Source organism: Fundulus heteroclitus, unplaced genomic scaffold (genome assembly GCF_011125445.2).
Source record: "Fundulus heteroclitus isolate FHET01 unplaced genomic scaffold, MU-UCD_Fhet_4.1 scaffold_47, whole genome shotgun sequence".
Lineage (NCBI taxonomy): Eukaryota > Metazoa > Chordata > Actinopteri > Cyprinodontiformes > Fundulidae > Fundulus > Fundulus heteroclitus.
The window spans coordinates 86,930-104,807 of NW_023396890.1; the positions used below are offsets into that span (position 1 = coordinate 86,930).

Genomic DNA, 17,878 nt, shown 5'->3' on the forward strand with positions numbered 1-17,878 from the left:
ATACAATTATAGCCAAAAATGTTGTTAGATTATTAAAATTTATGTTATTGATTACATGGACTAGTCGTAGCAGCCGGAGTTGCTGCACAATTATCTTATGTCTCGTTCTAAAGATGCTATAAAAGCTTCAACTGGAGCAACAACCATTAATATAAAATATGCTTTCAAACTTCTATTTAGTTTTTTTTACCCATAAGACTTTGATGCTTTTTCTAAAGTATTCCTTTCATACAAAATAAAACTTTTTATTTGTATTTTCAGTGCAGTAAACGACATGGAACCCAAGTCTTTAATCCTATTGGTTTATTTTTTTTTTTTTTTACAAAGTAAAAGCTAAACCTGTATACATATGAATAAATATGCCATTATAGGTAAGCATTCAGAGTTTATTTTATTTTTTATTCTCTGTAGGTGGCAGGAGGCTCTGACTGTTTATCCCAGAACCAACAAGCAGAACCAGAAGAAAAAGCGCAAGGTTGATCCTCCCACTCAGCAGGTACAGTACTGACTCGTATTTTCTCTGATGACCTGCTTTTATTCTCTCGCACTGAGAGAACTGAGCTGCTGGGTTCAGATAAAGCTCTTATTTGTTTTAACGTTTAGGTTTGTTTTAGTAAAGCTTTGGCCTCACAGCGTTTCAGTGTGTCTACAAGAGCAGTGACAGCTTGTAAATCAGCATTTTCAGATATGTTGTTGACTTCGCTCTGATTGGCTACAGCCATATTTGGAAAACCGGTCAAACACGACCCCCGTTTCACCCGTTCCCTCCCGCCTTCCACACCTCGCTCATCTCCCCGCAAATCAATATTATGACCAGAGGCTTTAACCTGACGGTGGGAACAAAGTACACGGTCCACGGCAGCAGTGCAGCAAAAATAAAGTCAACTTTAGTCCTTACATTTTGACAGCATTTAGAAATTAAATAAACTTCCGGGTAATGACAGAATTATGGTCGCCACCTTCAGCGTTGGTACAAAATCCAAAAACCTTGAGTTCAATTCCCTCATGTTCAAGGAATGTCCCCATAAAATGAACTTAAGCCACTCTGATTCTCTCGTCCTCCGGTTCCCTTTTTAGTACCTATCCTCTTCTTAAAGGTACATAGCCACGTAATGTTTATATAAAAAAAGACCAAAACAATTTGATCATGATAAAATAATGTTATAATAATAATAATAATAATAATAATAATAATAATAATAATAATAATAATAATACATTTTATTTAACAGTGCCTTTCTTGACATTTAAGGTCACTTTACAGATAGTAAAAAAATAAAAATACAAAAACACAAATACAGGGAACATAAAAACAGTTATGAAGAGGGACGAGAAGTGTATTTATTAATTTGTATACACCAAGCCTCCATCCTCATAATGTTTTGATGGTCCTTTTTGTGGAAAAATAGTCCAGAAATAACAGAAATTAACAGATGTGGCGCCATCTAGTGACAGTATCGCAGAACTATCATAAAGCTGGTTTGCTTAATTAATAAATCACTAATAAATAATGGCGGACTGAGTCTGACCCTCTGCAATGCCTCATAGTAAAGCAGCAGCTCGGCGTGATGAAGACCTACGTTATTAATTAAATAAAATGATATACAGCAGCTTTAAGAGCCTCATATCAGAACATTTACTCACGTCAGTCAACTCTGCGTCACATCTGAGCCTCGGCAGGTTTAACGTCTGATTCAGTGAACACCAACTTGGTGGGAGATGCTAATAGCCGTTAGCAACTTCCTTGTTTTAACCCCTGCTAAGCATGTGCAGGACTTACTTCCTCTGTTATTAAAAATAAACACTAAAGGCTTTATTTACTAACAAATTGAGCAAAAACAAAGCTTAAAACACCAAAATAATAAGTAATATGCCAGCAGGATGTGGTAATCTTTCATAAAAACTTTGTATGCAACCAGAGTGAGCTACTGATGTATAAATGAATAAATAAAAAGTCAAAGTAACGTGTCAATGGGCCTTTTTAAGTTGATAGTCAGACATGGTAGCATGAATCGCGCCGTTAAATTAATCTGCTGAGGGGCTGGGCTGTTTGCTTGATCTGCTCTAATTGGGGAACATGAATTATGTAGAAAGATAAATTGTGCATAAAAGATCACATTATACTCCTAAAACCACAGAAAAATGACCTATGTTGTCATGACCCCTTTTAAAGGTATACTATGCAACCGGGGTTGATTTTCCAGCGAGGCTCCCCCCAGAGGGCGAAAGTAAAAGTGCACAGTCGTAAAGATGCTCAGCTGTTCTGGTTCTCCGTCAAGCCAGGCGCGGTTGTTTTGAGCTTAGCAGACAGGCGAATGCAACGAAAAGTGGAAAAAACGGCAGTACAAACAATGACTAACACAGTGAAGGTATGAACATCAAGCTTCCCGCAGCGCTATCTTGGCGAGCCGCGCCCGCCGCCGCCTCGCCAGTTTTATTATTATTATTATTATTATTTTTTTATTTTTTTTTTTTTTTTTTTATGTTGGCGAGACGCTACCGCCACCGCCTCGCCTCGCCGGTAGCGTCTCGCCAACATAAAAAAATAAAATAAATAATAATAATAATAATAATAATAATAATAATAATAATAATAAAACTTGATATGCTTGCATGTTTATTTGACGTTAACACGCGGTTCTTTGTTGTTGCTTTCGCGCGTGCATATAGTGAATGGCAGGGCAAAAACACGGAGTTCTCGCCGTAAAGCGAGACTTCTGTGTGTGCGGGCCGTGAGCTCTTGCAATTGCAAGTGCGGTATTTCCCCCACAGACCCCCAGGGCGGCCGAGAAAACCTTTGTTCGACCTGAAATGACTCATTTAAGCATCCAAAACCGTATGGAACACATTAATTAACTGAAAAATGTTGCATAGTATGCCTTTAAAGAGAGTCAGGAACATCCCTCCAGACCATTAACACCCAGTAAAGCTGGGTCCGGTGTCAGGTCTGTGATTTAACATTCAGTACCGGCGGCAGTGGCAGAACCTTCGTTATTTAAAGGGTTCCAGTGTTGCCTGTCTCTGATGTGTCTCTCAGGCGTCTTTCGCCCGCAAGGCGGCGTGCTTTAGGCGCTTTATGGATAAAAATAGTCAGCACGGCAGCTGGTTTTAGCTTGCGAGGATAACGGCCACCTGTTAGCTCCTTTATCAAATTTTGTTCGTACAAATGACTTAAAATCTTGAGTGCTGAGAGCACAAATGTGGGGCCTTTGGAAGTTGTCGTCGTCCAACGGCGTTTTCTCGTTGCGCTCTTCTTCTTTTCATGAGGGAAGTGATGAAGACTCACCTCAAAGTTTCTGTGTTTTTTCTGTTTTGAATTTACAGCCAACAGCGACACTTTGTGGTATTATCTAAATTTACACCAATCAAAAGCAATACGATTTAAAAAAATATACAGTTTTTGAAGAAATTATGAGTTTATACGTATCACAAACTGCAATTTTTACGGTAATAAGAAAATTACAACACATTTAGGCCAGCATGTTCAACTAAGCGTGGATCCCTTTAATACCTGAAGTGGCTGAACTCACAGGTGAACTCCACCTCTCTCCTTTTACAACCTGTTGTACTAAAGTTAGCACCGCCGAGCCTTAAGGGATTTGTCTGGACGCCTTGTCCTGAAGGTGTCGACAGCATAAAACCTCCACCTTTTTATTTCTGCAAGCGCTCACGTGTTCTGCAGCTGGATTTTCCCCTTGTAGGAAACAAACGGTGCTGCATGAGATCCCGTTACATAAAAATGCTTTCCCTGTTAAATATAGGCATATGATACAGGAATATAATGCAGACCACCCACTCAGAGGAAAAGTTCCCGTCCTTCCCTCCTTTTTTGAGGCCAGGCCAAAGTTGTGGTTAGCGCAGAGAAAACGTTCTAGCGTTGGTTGTCTGGTTGCTCTAATGACGGCGCCCTGAATGAGTCTGTGACCTTGTTTTTGCTTCCAGTGACGGGCTCATTTGTGGAGGAACAGGGGTGACACGACGCTGATCCCCAGACAATGACCCCCATCATTCATCCAACACAATCCCCTCTTGTGTAGAAAAGCTCTACATCTTATGTATAACTCACTGAAAACAGAATAAACGCAGATTTATTCAAACGCTACATGAAAAAATAGGGCTGGTCTTTAATGTCACCTGTTAAAAAAAAAAAGACACTTCAGAATTTCCTGTTTTTCCTGCTTCTGCATTCAGATCCTCTAAATATTTCCTGAAGGTTTTAGTTCCAAGCCTTTTTTTTATTATTTACAAACCATATTCTTTAAAAATCTGGCTTTGGTTTTTGGTTTACCTGATTTTTACTTGAACACGGCTCTAAAATGATCCTCATCATCCCAATGGGGGTAAACTTCTGGCCCTCATCCCGTATCTTTGCCTTCAGCTCCTTCTCTTTGACGTTCCTTGTCCTGTTCTTAGATTTTGAAACTTAAGTTAATTGAATTACAGCTCAGACCTTGTGGTGGCCTCTCATCCTTTTTGTAGCATTACAGAAACAACATCCTCTCTGTGTTCTGTGGCGTCTCCGACTCATTCCCAGGTCATAAACGGGGACAGTTCAAGAGAAATCCACCATCCGATGGCATTGTCTGCCATTTTCAAGTCAAATTCAATATTTTCTGTGCCAACAAAGGTTTTGCACTTGTAGAAAAAAACAGCAAGCAGTTTTTAGTAAATTATAAAGCTCTATCTTTATTTTCCAGCAAAAACCAGCGTTTGTTATTTTCCTTTGGATCTAGAATAGGATGTTTTTATCATCTCTATTGACCATGATTTTCTTCAGCTTATATGTTCTACAACATTCTCATCTTTGCTGTATTTCAGCCCATTGTTTTGATGCGTTTGTTAAAGGGTGACGTGAAGAATCGAGATCTTTGTAATTAATGTGGACCTGCCTGGTTCTCCTGGGAACGCAACAGATCTTTGACACACATAGAGCTGTCTGGTTTGAAAAGCATCGTTATTTAATGTCAGTCGGTAAATTATGACACTTTTAATGCAAAGTTGACATTATTTAAAATGTTTTGACATTAGGAGAGCCAATAAACTTCATTGTTATGACCACTTGTATAATGGCAATTAATGACATCTTTGCAATTATCTGTTACCGGTTACATGAAGAAACGTCTTAAACGTCTTTTTTCCAATATTACTATTTACATATAATACATGATAAATTAGATTTACATAAAATCAGCAGCACTACTTTTAAAATGAACAACAACAGTCCTACTTTTTCAACTTTACTTGAAGTAAAATATTAATGACAATTAAAAAGTTCTCATGACAGCCAAGGCTAAGACCAATCACATATGACACTGTAATGTAATGTTAACACATACATCAAAATACCTTTGTAAAGGTTTACAATTAGACCTGTTATGACACATTTATGATGGATTTCTAGGTTAATGTCAAGTTGTCATAACACAGACACCTTAAACAATGTCCGCTTTGCAATAAAAGTGTCATAAAGACTTCTTGTTTATGCGCACTGTTATTCACCCCGGCCATTCTTTTTCCCTCTCTGTTAAACAAAGCTAAATACTCTAGAGAACCCAGTCTTTGTTTAGCCAATTAAAAACTCAACTCATGTAAATCCTTTATTTCCTTCACTGACATCCAAAGCAGAACAAACTCCCAGAGGACAGCGACCCGTAGCCGTCTCTGGAAATGCATTTATTCAGAGACTCATATTCTCCAAAACAAACCTCGATTAATAAATAAGAAGAAATGCATTTGCATGCTGTAGCAAGAACACTTATGACATATATAATGATAGAATTAAAATAAATAATTGCATTTTAGCACAATGCGTCACCTGCCCTGGTAAATTATTTGCACACCAGAGTCGCTCTGATAGTAACGCTCTTTGTTAGCTCCAATATTTGCACTTTATCTGCGGCTAAACCTGTATACAAACTTGACTGATGTTGTCAACACCAACTTCTTTATATTTTTAGCCTGTAAAACAAGCTTTCCGTCAGCCGAGGCCAAGCTCTATAATTAGGGTTAACAATGTGAAAGCACGGCCGGGTTTTCCCTGCTGTCAGTTTCTGTCGTCGTCACGCTGACTGCTGCCTGGTTGTGCGATAACAATATGACAGATTGTCGCTGATGGATGTTTATCTTTGTGTTGAGGTTTACATTCCCCACACCTTTAAACGCGTCGACACCACTTTTCCACTTCAGAGCTGCCGTGTTTACGTACATTAGCAGCGACGTGATGACATGTCGCCCGCAGGAAGGAAAAAACGGACGCTTCCTTTTCAGTTTGAACACCTCGTAACCTTCCTGAGACTAAATCCCAGACCCTGAAGAACTGGTTAATTAAATAAACGGTGTATTGTTCTGTGATGCTCGTAACCCATCCAGCTTCTTTGGTTGGCAGGATGGAGTAACTCAGAGCCCGCGTTTTTCCACTGAGGACATGAATGGACACTCTGTGAGTTCGGAGCGGCCAGACGGCTTATTCTGCTCGACCTTTAAAAAAATCAGCAGCTTTGAATCACTGTTTCCTGTAAATAATGATGATTATAAGCCCGCCCAGGTGAACGGTGGGTTTGGAGGGGTGCTTCTGTTTCTGATTGTGATTCGGTAATCTTTAGCACTAAAGCATGTTAACGGTGGTTGGACAGCAACGATTTTTATGCAGGGAAGCATAAAAAAACGCTGATTTTTATATAATTTCCCTGAAAACATGTCTGTGTATTATTTCTCCGTTCTCTGATTACAGGTGCCTTTGCCATGAACGAGCTCTTTCACTGCAAAAACAGAACTAAAAATAAGTTAAATTTTCTTAAAATAAGTGTATTTTGTCCTTGATTTGAGCAGGTAAATAAGACTATTTGTCAATGGAATAAGATTTTTGCTCTTAAAATAGGAACAATTCATCTCCATCATCTTATTTCAAGTGCAGGATGTCTAATTATCTTATTTTAGGGGTAAAGATACTCATTCCATTGGCAGATAATCTTATTTACTGGCTCAAATCGAGGACAAATAGACTAACTTTTAAGAACATTTTACTTCTTTTTGCATCCGTTTTTGCAGTGTTGTTGATTTATTTATTATTTTTACTCTTTTAATCACTATCTTTCTCTGTCCTCCCACAGCCGATGTCTTCTTATTTTGTCGCCGTTTTAATTCAACAAGCACTTTGAAACAAAATCAGAGTATTAGTGAAACCACGTGCACGCTTTGCTAGGACACCTTAATTGAAATAAAGTTAACTCATTATGTCTTTCACTTTTCACACTCCTTCCGTAGTGTATCTGTGACCTTACCTCCCGATTTGTCCGTTCCTCTCCCCCCCCGCTCCCCCTGACTCGACCCGCCACACAGGAGCCGGGCCCGGCCAAGGTGACGGTGACGAGCAGCAGCAGCAGCGGCGGCGGCAGCATACCGTGCCTTCCCAGCAGCATCGCCAACGCCGAGCAGATCCCGATGAGCCGCGCCACGCTGTGGCAGGAGCAGAGCCGCTGGAGCAGGGCGACCATCCCCTGCAGCCGCAGCGCCTCCTGCCTCAGCCAGCTGAGCCAGAGCCAGCCGGACTCCAGCGTCAACACCCGCGACGGTGAGGAAGGAGGCCGGGGGAACGTCTGCTCATGCTTCTGTACTCCAGGGCTCTCGTTCCTAGATAATGAAATTAAATTAGAGGGGTTTTGGCACAGCTACCTTTTTAAAAATATTGTTTCTGAGCCTTTTTAGCCAATTGTCACTAGTACATCAGCGTTAATGTGACTGGCCCAGATAACCTGATGAGCACGACCAGTATGCAAACGAAGTGTAATGCAGCACAGTGCCTATCATGCCTGTTGAACTATTTTGGATTTTATCATGTTAAAACAACAAACTTTGATGTTTTATTGGGGTTTAATTAAGCATTGGATACCTATGAAGTGGAAGGAAACTGATCCATCCATAGTGAGATCAGTTAACATAGTATGCACGTGTTATTGAGATGTGGGAGGAAGCTGGGGTACCCAGAGGGAATCCACAAATGCAAAGGGAGAACATTCTAGCTCTGTCCAGAAAGCCCCCAGACTGTCATACCAAACCAGGGCGTTCTCTCTGCTGCGCTTAAGTGTGGCATGAGTTTGGGTTAAATCTTCACCTTCAGAGGTGGAGTCTGCGATTTTTACAGAAGTTTCTCCAAGTTCCTTTTTGAATAACCGTGAATGTTCCAGACCGTCTTAACTTGCTCTCCAGGGGGATTGCATGAAAAAAATCTCCCAAGTCCACTCTGGTCTTATTTCTTTCTACTGAGGCCTTCCTCTTCTTCTCATAAACGTAAATACGGTTCGCTTCATGCCACTCTCAGCCATGTTCAAAGTCTACGGTGAGAGCAGCGGAGCTACAATGAACGGCTAACCACTAAGCTAACTGCTAAGCTAACTGCTAAGCTAACCACCATAAACACTAGAAGTGCGAATCCACAGCCAGCAAGCGGAAACTAACAAGTAACGAGCACAAACTCTGCTGTTACCTGAGCGCGTCAGCATGATCGGCATGTCGAACAACCAATAGATGAGGAGATTCCCCCCAGAACCTCGGGGGGGGGTTGGTGAGAGCAGGACCAGAACTCAGACCGAACGGCAGGGATTTGTCAGTTTTTACAAGCCTGCCGCTTTCCCAGAGATCTAACTTTTTAACCTCCTTTTTCTGAATATATAATGTATGGACGTCTGTCAGGATGGAAGAACTGTTTCCACCTGGTGTTTCTGAACAGGATTACTGACTACAGCTTCAACTTCCTGGCTCAAACCTGGCTCAAACCAGGTCATGTCGAGACTGTGTCAACGAGTCCGTCTGTCAACTTTAATTTTCTGGTTGTGCTACCAGATTTTCAGTCTGGACTTTGACTAGGCCATTCTAACACGTTCCATTGTACCCGCTGTTCTAAATACATGTTCTGTAATCATGCTGGAAGGCCTTTTGCAGGGTCCAGTTTATTTTAATTTTCCAATCAACCCTGACCAGCTGTCCAGTCACTGCTAAAGAAAACCACTCCCACAGCATGATGCTGCCACCACCGTGCTTCCCCACCATACTGTGCATACTTTCCTCCCCACGTAGCCTTTTGCTTGCATGCCGAGTTTATTTTGGTCTCATCTGACCAACGCAGCTTCCTCTGCTTGTTGCAAACAGAGCTTTGAATCTCTACAGCTCCTCCAGAGTTACTACGGGGCCCTTTGGCTGCTTCTCTGATTAATGCTCTGCTTGCTTTCTTCAAGGAACTGAATGTCACACAAAATCCCGATAAATAACCTAAAGGTTTGTGGTTTTGATGCAACAAAATGTAAATAACAGTCAGTGCATTTGTTGCTGGTGTTTGACTGTATTCCAGATGGCAGCACAGTGAGCACAGGCAGGAAAGTACGAGTGGAAAGTGGTTATTTTTCTCTGGAGAAGACCAAGTCAGAACCTGCTCCGCCGTCTGCACATCATACCCAGCCACCCCAGCATCTGCCCCTGACCTCCTCAGCATCGTCCTCCTCCGCAGGAGCTCCCGCTTCCAGGTACAACTCAGAGTCTGAATCCCCGCTTTCCCCTCACCGTCCCTCCCAAGACCCTCTCCCCTCTCCAAAAGCTCTCACTTCCCCGAGCTGCTCCACCATCAGCTCCTCCCAGAGCTCGCTGGACTCTGAGCCCAGCAGCAGGGCTTCACCCACCTGGGAGGGGCGTGGTAGCGGCGCTGGAGCTGGAGGCAGCGCTCGCAGCATCAGCGGCGGTGCAGGCAGAGCCGGCCGGTCCGGCAGGGAGTACACGGCGCTGTCCGACGTGCCTCGGGCTCGGATACTGAGCTACAAGGAGGCCTTCCGCTCTGAGAAATGCCGCCAGGAGCTGAGGGCGCGCACGCGGAGTCCTGGGAGGGAGGAGGTGGAACGGCTGTTTGGGGAAGAGCGCAGGTGAGAATAATCTCTTATTGGTGCATGAAAATAGAAAAATGTCCAGTTTAAATACTTTTAGCTGCAGGATAGTTAATGAAGAGAGCTTTATTATTCAGACACTGGAATAATAGACCTTAAAGGTATACTATGCAACCGGGGTTGATTTTCCAGCGAGGCTCCCCCCAGAGGGCGAAAGTAAAAGTGCACTGTTGTAAAGATGCTCAGCTGTTCTGTTTTCTCCGTCAAGCCAGGCGCGGTTGTTTTGAGCTTAGCAGACAGGCGAACGCAACGAAAAGTGGAAAAAAAAACGGCAGTACAAACAATGACTAACACAGTGAAAGTATGAACATCAAGCTTCCCGCAGCGCTATCTTGGCGAGGCGGCCGCCGCGGTACCGCCTCGCCAACATTAAAAAAAATAAAAAATAAATAATAATAATAATAATAATAAAACTTGATATACTTGCATGTTTATTTGACGTTAACACGCGGTTCTTTGTTGTTGCTTTCGCGCGTGCATATAGTGAATGGCAGGGCAAAAACACATGGAGTTCTCGCCGTAAAGCAACACCGACTCTCGCGGTCTTGCACGAGACTTCTGAGCCTGTGAGTGCGGGTCGAGGGCTCCTGCAATGGCGTACCGCGAGCGAGCTATTTTTAGAAACGTAACGTCACGATGACGTCACATCACGTGGTACGCAGTAGGGCAAGCTTGCATAGTCCGCCGCTGTTTCGCTGTAAAAGAGACGTGCGTTAGCCTTGGTTTTACTCGGTAAACGACTGCTTTTTCCAAATCTAAGACCATGGTTTTTAAACATTGTTGCTATGGAACGTGCAACAGCGACTCGAGGTACGCTGATCGGCCGTATATGAAGGATGTTTTCTTCAAGACTGCAAAGGAGAAATGTGCGCTTGGAACACCGGGGCGGTCGGCCTACACAACAGTTCAACCCGGAAAAAGTTACCAAATTCACGTACATATGTAGCAAGCATTTTGTCGGAGGAAAGGGCCCAACCGAAGAACATCCTGACCCAATTCCAGCGACATCAAGTCAAGGTAAGAGTATTTTGGTGGCCGACATGTTAATAAAGTAGCGCCTGCTACCATGACAGCATATAGGCTATCATGGTAGCAGGCGCTAACATGATAGCCTGCTACCAGGATAGCTTACTCAAAAACATTTCAAATGAGACAAACATTAAACATATACCGATCCCTGGACGGTGATTACAAACAAAAATAAAACGGCCGACGACGCCATGAGCGCCGCGCAGGAAAAAAACCCAAAGCTTACCGTTCGATCTACTCGGCCAGTTTTCCAGTCTTTTTAAGCCCTCGAACCTCAAGCCATCGTTTGAGCTGAAGGTTGGTGTGTTCTTCCACAGTGCGACCAGTAATCCGTGTGCCTGGGACATCGTCTTGGGAAAGTTTAACGGCTGTAAAGTCGGTCATATCGCTGTTTCTGTTGCGCGTGTAATAGCTGGTTGCTACGTGCGTTCTCTCCTGTATGCCCTACCCAAAGGGGCGTTGCTCTTGAGACGGTGACGTCACGTGCGCGGTACGCCATTGCAAGAACGGTATTTCCCCCACAGACCACCAGGGCGGCCGAGAAAACCTTTGTTCGACCTGAAATTACTCATTTAATCATCCAAAACGGTATGGAACACATTAATTAACTGAAAAATGTTGCATAGTATGCCTTTAACATAACAGGATGTATAGATATGTGTAGTTCATGCCACGCTTTAAACATTCAGCATTTTAGTTATTTAGCTCCGCCCTCTGGCTTCTTCTGCCTCTTTTGCTACAGCTTCCTATCGTAGCTTAGCGGTGGTTTCTCATGAATAATTCGGGGGAGATAAATGCTCCATGTTACTTCATTTTCTGGTGCTTTCTACCTTTTTTTGCTCTTGCTGCCTTGCTAGCTTCTTTTGTTGTTGTTTTCAATCTTTTCCAGGAGCTTCTGAACAGAGCTTCTCAGAGCTAATGCCCAACCAGCCCCTCCACCCCTGTCCCAAAAGCTGCTCCCTGCTGGTCCCCGCTGACTCCTGCTTTCTCTCATTTCATCTCTGCACCACCTGGGAGCGCACACACGCACCGTTTCACCTCATTTCCTTTGTGCATCACAATAACTCCGGCATACAAATGCTTCAAATTTACTCATTTCTCAGACATTTACGGTTACAAGTGCAGTGCCTTCAGGTAACGTTAACTTTGTTTGCATTGCTGCTGCCTCTGCGATATGTATATAAGGAGCATTTCTTTAAATTTTCTCTTTTTCTCTCATCATATAACATCACTGGTATAGATACTTTATATATAAATGCATTTCTTTGTAGTTATTGCTTTTCCTGGCGTATTACTCAATGTGAAGAGGACCTTGAGTCTAGAACGACGGTCTGCTGTATTGATAAGTTTGGCCAACGATGCCAAAGAAAATCGAGCATTGATTTTGAACCTAAAGGTATTTAAAAGAAAAGGCTAGCTTTAGCAGTTTTTCCCGAGCATTTTAATGCATTAAATGCATAAAATGTTCCCAAAGAATGATAGTAAAAGTGTAACAAACCTTAGGTTTTATTAAGTAACTTGTTTGTCAATACATTGCGTATTTATATGGAATTTTCCATATAAATATTGTATTGTATTAAACCAAAAAATTTTTAAAAATCGCGTTGTTCCTTAATTAAAAAATCTAAAAAAAAAAAAGTCAATTAGTTCTGATTCAAAACAGCAATTTTGTTTTTAAAGCGTCATTTTGCTTTATATTTGGCTCTAAACGGATTTAGTTTAGTCCAATGGAAAGCAAAAACAACTCTTAAGGTTGTAATAGTTGCTGACTCCTGGTCTAGAATGAATTTTAATGGTTTCCCTAAATTTCTTCTGTTGTTTCATTTGATTTGGATTCAAGAGAACGATCACATTATTCTGATTTGTGGTTCACGTCGGTGTGTATGCATACTTTTTGCAGTCTGTGGTTTCATTTATCTCCATTTCAATGTGTTCGGTTTGTGTTTTGTAGGCGATCTCAGATCATTGGTCGGTTTGAGGAGAACCAACCTGTGGAGAGTATGGATACCAGCGGCGGCCATGACGCCTCCGCTAACACGACGGCACACCAGAGACAAGGCCGGAGCGAGAGGCGCTATCTGGAGGGCAAACACGTATGCTGCTCTTCTCGTTTAGCATGAAAGAAGTTAATTAGAGCTGAGGTGACGGCTCAGAAGCTTACCTACAATTTCTAATTGTATTATAATTATAGGAGATGTCACTGGATACAGGAAAAGACTGCTTGGCGCCAGATGTGTCCAGCTCTAATTTCCTCAACCTGAGAAGAGCAAAGTCTCTGGACCGCAGAGCCACAGAGTCTTCAATGACTGTGAGTTTGTCAAAGTTTGTTTAAATAGCACATTTCAGTTAACACATTATTTAACATATCAATTAAAGGGGGCATATCAAGCATAATCCATGATTTTACCCCTTGAAGTACATGTGGTGGTGAACTTGAAGTCGCTAGGAATGCAGAAAAGCTGATTGTAGTCCATCCTGGTGCTCTGGTAGTCTCCCTTATTTGATTTCTATTACGTTTTTTGAACAATTACATCATAGTATTTGCTGCTAAACAAGGTTTAGCTTACCGGTCTCGCAAATCCGCCATTTTTATTTCTCAGACAGATTTTGTAGTCCAAGCTGAAGGAGACCGAAGCTACAACAGTTTTTTTTTTATCACACCGTCCACCCAACAGACTACAAAAATGGCCGAACAGGGCGGAGTGAAGTGCTTTGTGACCTGCATGGGGGCGGAGTTAGAATTAAAGGGACGGCACCAAAACGAGTTGCTCTCAGAACGGGGGTAAAAAAAGGGGCAACATGGGGTTAAATTAACGAGGAATTCAGACCTGAATGATTTTAGTGTGAAAAGGAAGAACTGAAAATGGATATCTTCCCTTTTAAAATGGGTAGGAAATATAAACCTTAATAGGTAAATTCTATATGTTTATGGAAACAACTCTAAAGCCCTTATTTCCATCTTTTCTTCTATATTATGACAACCAGCTGGCTTTGTTTTTAAAATCAGTAAGTCAATTATCAGTTATTTACATTTTTACATTTTCTTCTGCATGAAAAAAAAAATACAAATACTGACAATAAAAGCCCAAAAAGAATTCCCTACAATTCAAGAAACCTAACTGGTTTCATCCATTCTTCTTTTATTCTTTGTTTAAGCAAACATTCATTTAACACTTAGAATGTTTTTACATATTAATGTAGTGTTATTTTGTTGCTTTAAAAATCGCCCTCAGCTCCACATTTTGATGCTTCTCTGCTAAAGTAAAGGATGATTTCACACAGTTGCTCTTGAGGTTTTTATTATGAGCAATCATAAACTTCTGCCACTAATCTGTGAAATCTGTATCACACAAGACGGATAATTAAAGTCAAACCCAGGATGCTTCCAGTCCAGTTCTGGCTAATAACTCCATATAACTCTTTCAGAGTAACTAAAGAACTGCTATTTTTTTCCTTTGAACATAAATGATATTAGAATAAAAAATAATTTGATCTACATTTACAATCATTTTAAAGCATAAATAGTTGATCAGCTCTTTAAGTTTGCATAAATAGTTTATATAAGTGGCCCACTGAGAGTCACACTGGTCATTTACTTCACTAGCTCTGTACGTATCACCATATTTACAGCTACTGGGGATATATGTTGCAAAATAAAAAGTTAGAAATAAAACAAATCAGTTATAAACCTGATTAAAGCAGCACTGGTCTCTGTTTGACGGCTGACTCCTACTAGTCTGAGTCTGGGGTCTGTTTAGGGATTGCTGCAGGGGTAATCCAGTCAGCGTGTGGCTGGTTTCTCTGTCCGAGCTGCAGCTGCCAACCAAACCCCCCCCCCACACACACACACCCACTCACTCACGTCCACAGACACCACTGCCGCCACTGCTGCTGATTATAAATAACCAGCTCAGAAACCTGCAGAGCTGTGTGGCAGAAACAACCAGACTGCCATCATATGAATTAAAGGCAGCGGGGGCATCAGGATGACTCTGTGCCAGGCGGTGACGCCTCATCGGATGAAGCTCAACAGAAACAAGGTATTGTTTGAGCGATCAGGAGGCGCGTTTCAGACGAGCGCTTTGACTTTGGAGTCTATAAACAGACTGCCGCTGCTCTCATGTACAGCAGTTTGTGTTTCACAGGGAAGGTCCAGGTCCCGCCAGTCAGTCTCTGGGGCTGCAGCCTCGCTTCCTAACTGGGCTTAAACCAGCAAATGTGTTCAAAAAGCAGCATTTAGTCCCATAATCGGTCCAAACTGCTAACAAGCTATTAAATTCAACTGCAGAATGTATCGTTTTATTGCAAGCCCACTTTTATATGTTTAAATTGTGTATTTTAATGTGATTATGTGATATTGTTGCTTTGTCTTTGCTGCAGCCGGATTTGCTGAACTTTAAAAAAGGATGGATGACGAAGCTGTATGAAGACGGAGTGGTAATTTGTTCTCCTTGGTTGGATGTTTTCTCGTCTGGATCGATTAATTTCCACTAATCTGTTTCTGTTTTTCCTGCTTAGTGGAAGAAACACTGGTTCGTGCTGACCGACCAGAGTCTGAGGTACTACAAGGACTCCATAGCCGAGGAGGTAAGGGTTGGCTGCTGTGTTTTTTTTGTTTTGGTTTTAAAGCTGATTTAAATCCTGATTATTTGCCAGATAATAAAATTATGTATTATCTGGCAATATTATATATATATTAATTATTTTTATTTTAGATAATAAAATTAGTTGGAAGGGACATATACAGCACGTCCGGTCAAAGCTGGCCAGATGTTTGGCTGTTATAAATAAAGTCCGGCACATTCTAACCAAACAAGCTTCACACACATTATACTGCTCATTATTTCAGCCTTATCTAACCTATTGCGTTGAAGTGTGGGTCACACTACAAAACAAACATTCAACCATTGATTATTATGCAAAAGAAAGCAATACGAGTAACGAATAACAAACATTTTAGAGATCACACCCACTGTTTCTTCCTTGATTTAAGAGTTCTCAAATTTGTAGATCTGATCAATTTTAGAACTGCTCAAATCCTTTATAAAGCAAGAAATAACTTACTTCCTGCGCACATACAACAAGTGTTTTCTGATAGAGATGGAAGATATAATTTAAGAGGAAAATTAAATTTTAAAACTAAGTATGTTCGAACAACAAAAATAAGTTTTAGTTTATTAATTAGCGGAGTGAAGCTCTGGAACAGCTTGCCTGAAAACATTAAACAATGTAAAAGCATCCAGCAATTTAAAAAAGAATATAAGAAAAGTATTTTTGATGAATACAAAAAAGATTATATATAAAAAGTTGGTATACTGTTTGTTTTACTATAAATATTTGTCCTTTACCTCCATGACACATGTAGCTGAGGGGTAGGGCTTAATAAGCTCATGCTTCATCCTACTCCTTTTTGAAACATGATGTATGTTTATGAAGTATTAAATGTAAACATTGTTAAATCATATCATGTTCCAAAATAAACAACCAATATTTTCTTTTCTGGAAGGCCTCAGAGCTGGACGGTGAGCTCGACTTGTCCACATGTTACGACGTCAAAGAGTTTCCCGTCCAGAGGAACTACGGCTTCCAAATCCTGGTGAGTGTCGATCGTCTATCGTCGTTAATCAGCAGGACACAGAGTTTTTAGCTCCACCATCTCCTGCCCGTCTATAAACAACCGCAGAATCAAAGCGGTGCAGCTTTAGGCGACTTTCTCCCTGTGAAACGGCTTTTTCTGACAGGGAGGGCGTGGCTTTAATCGTCATCTCGCTGTGAGAGGCTGACATCGCCAGCTCTTCTTGTCTCCCCGTATCCATGTAGTCTTCGTCTTGCACAATGTGTTTACCCAACCCTGCGTTTGTTCAGTCCATCTGGCATGTTCGTGCATTTATAAAACAATTTCTAGGCGACTTAAATGTTCCTTCTGCTTAAAGAGTTCAGTTTGAGCAATAATGCCTACAAGATTATTCCTTTTCTAACTTTAGTCTGGAGCTGCGTTCACAGCTCTGTTCTGCAGGATGTCAGAAATAGAGCGGTGAAAAAGGATATTTGTTGCTTTGGCTGAGAACAACACGGGTTTGGTGTCGAAATGAATGACTCCAGTGTCTATATCTGCTCTCGGTCTGCAGTCAGCGGACTGAAAAGGGGTCTGATCGCATTAACTTCTGCATAAAATGCTTCATTAGTTCACATCTTCACCCCCAGAGGATCCTGCTGTAGTTTCCGCTGAGGCTTTATGCCGATCTGTGTCGGTCATCGGTTTGTCTCCAGCGCTGCTTATCGCTGACATCAGCATTATGGTTGTTGCTCCAACGCTATCTGCCTCACCTGCTGTCAAAAAACATACTAAATGTACTCTTGTTTCGTCATGTTGTCACGTTTTATCGAGTCACCAACGCACATTTTTATGCATTCTTATAAACAGAAGAATATTGTGAAGTGGAATGAAATTAATTCCAACCTTTTCATTTTCGTTTCCAAATAAAAGTCTTAAAATTTATGCCAATACCCCTAAATCAAATCCAGCGCCCCCAATTATCTCCATAATCTCAATTAAAATAACATTTTTATGGCCTGATTTACTTGTATTTGCTGTTGTCTTGTGTTTAAACAGCTGAAAGGCGTGTTGTTTGTTTATATTTGGTGTCGGTGCCTCTGATAAAATGTTTGCCTGCTTGCAGAGTAAGGACGGAGCGTGCACCCTGTCAGCCATGACCTCAGGAATCCGTCGCAACTGGATTCAGGCCATCATGAAGAATGTGCGACCCACCATCGCCCCCGACGTCACCCGGTAATCCCCGGCCAGGATTAACGCCGACCGCTGGCAGATACGAGGCGCACGCTTTTCTCACTTTATTTAAACTCCTATCTCCTCCTCACCCGCTCCCCCCCCCCTTCTCTCTCCTCATGATCATCTGGTATTT

The 17,878-nt window shown here is 41.7% G+C and overlaps 1 protein-coding gene across 1 annotated transcript in view; it reads left to right on the forward strand.

The window, feature by feature from the left end:
- The window catches only part of si:ch73-103b11.2 (rootletin), a gene marked incomplete in the record, with an annotated part of 107,196 nt that overhangs the window by 40,847 nt on the left and 48,471 nt on the right, over nt 1-17,878 (forward strand). The window contains 10 exon segments of the mRNA XM_036132051.1: nt 412-496; nt 6,386-6,439; nt 7,339-7,570; nt 9,344-9,905; nt 12,907-13,048; nt 13,147-13,263; nt 15,336-15,392; nt 15,474-15,542; nt 16,462-16,551; nt 17,636-17,745. Of these exon segments, the coding sequence (XP_035987944.1) occupies nt 412-496; nt 6,386-6,439; nt 7,339-7,570; nt 9,344-9,905; nt 12,907-13,048; nt 13,147-13,263; nt 15,336-15,392; nt 15,474-15,542; nt 16,462-16,551; nt 17,636-17,745 (1,518 nt within the window).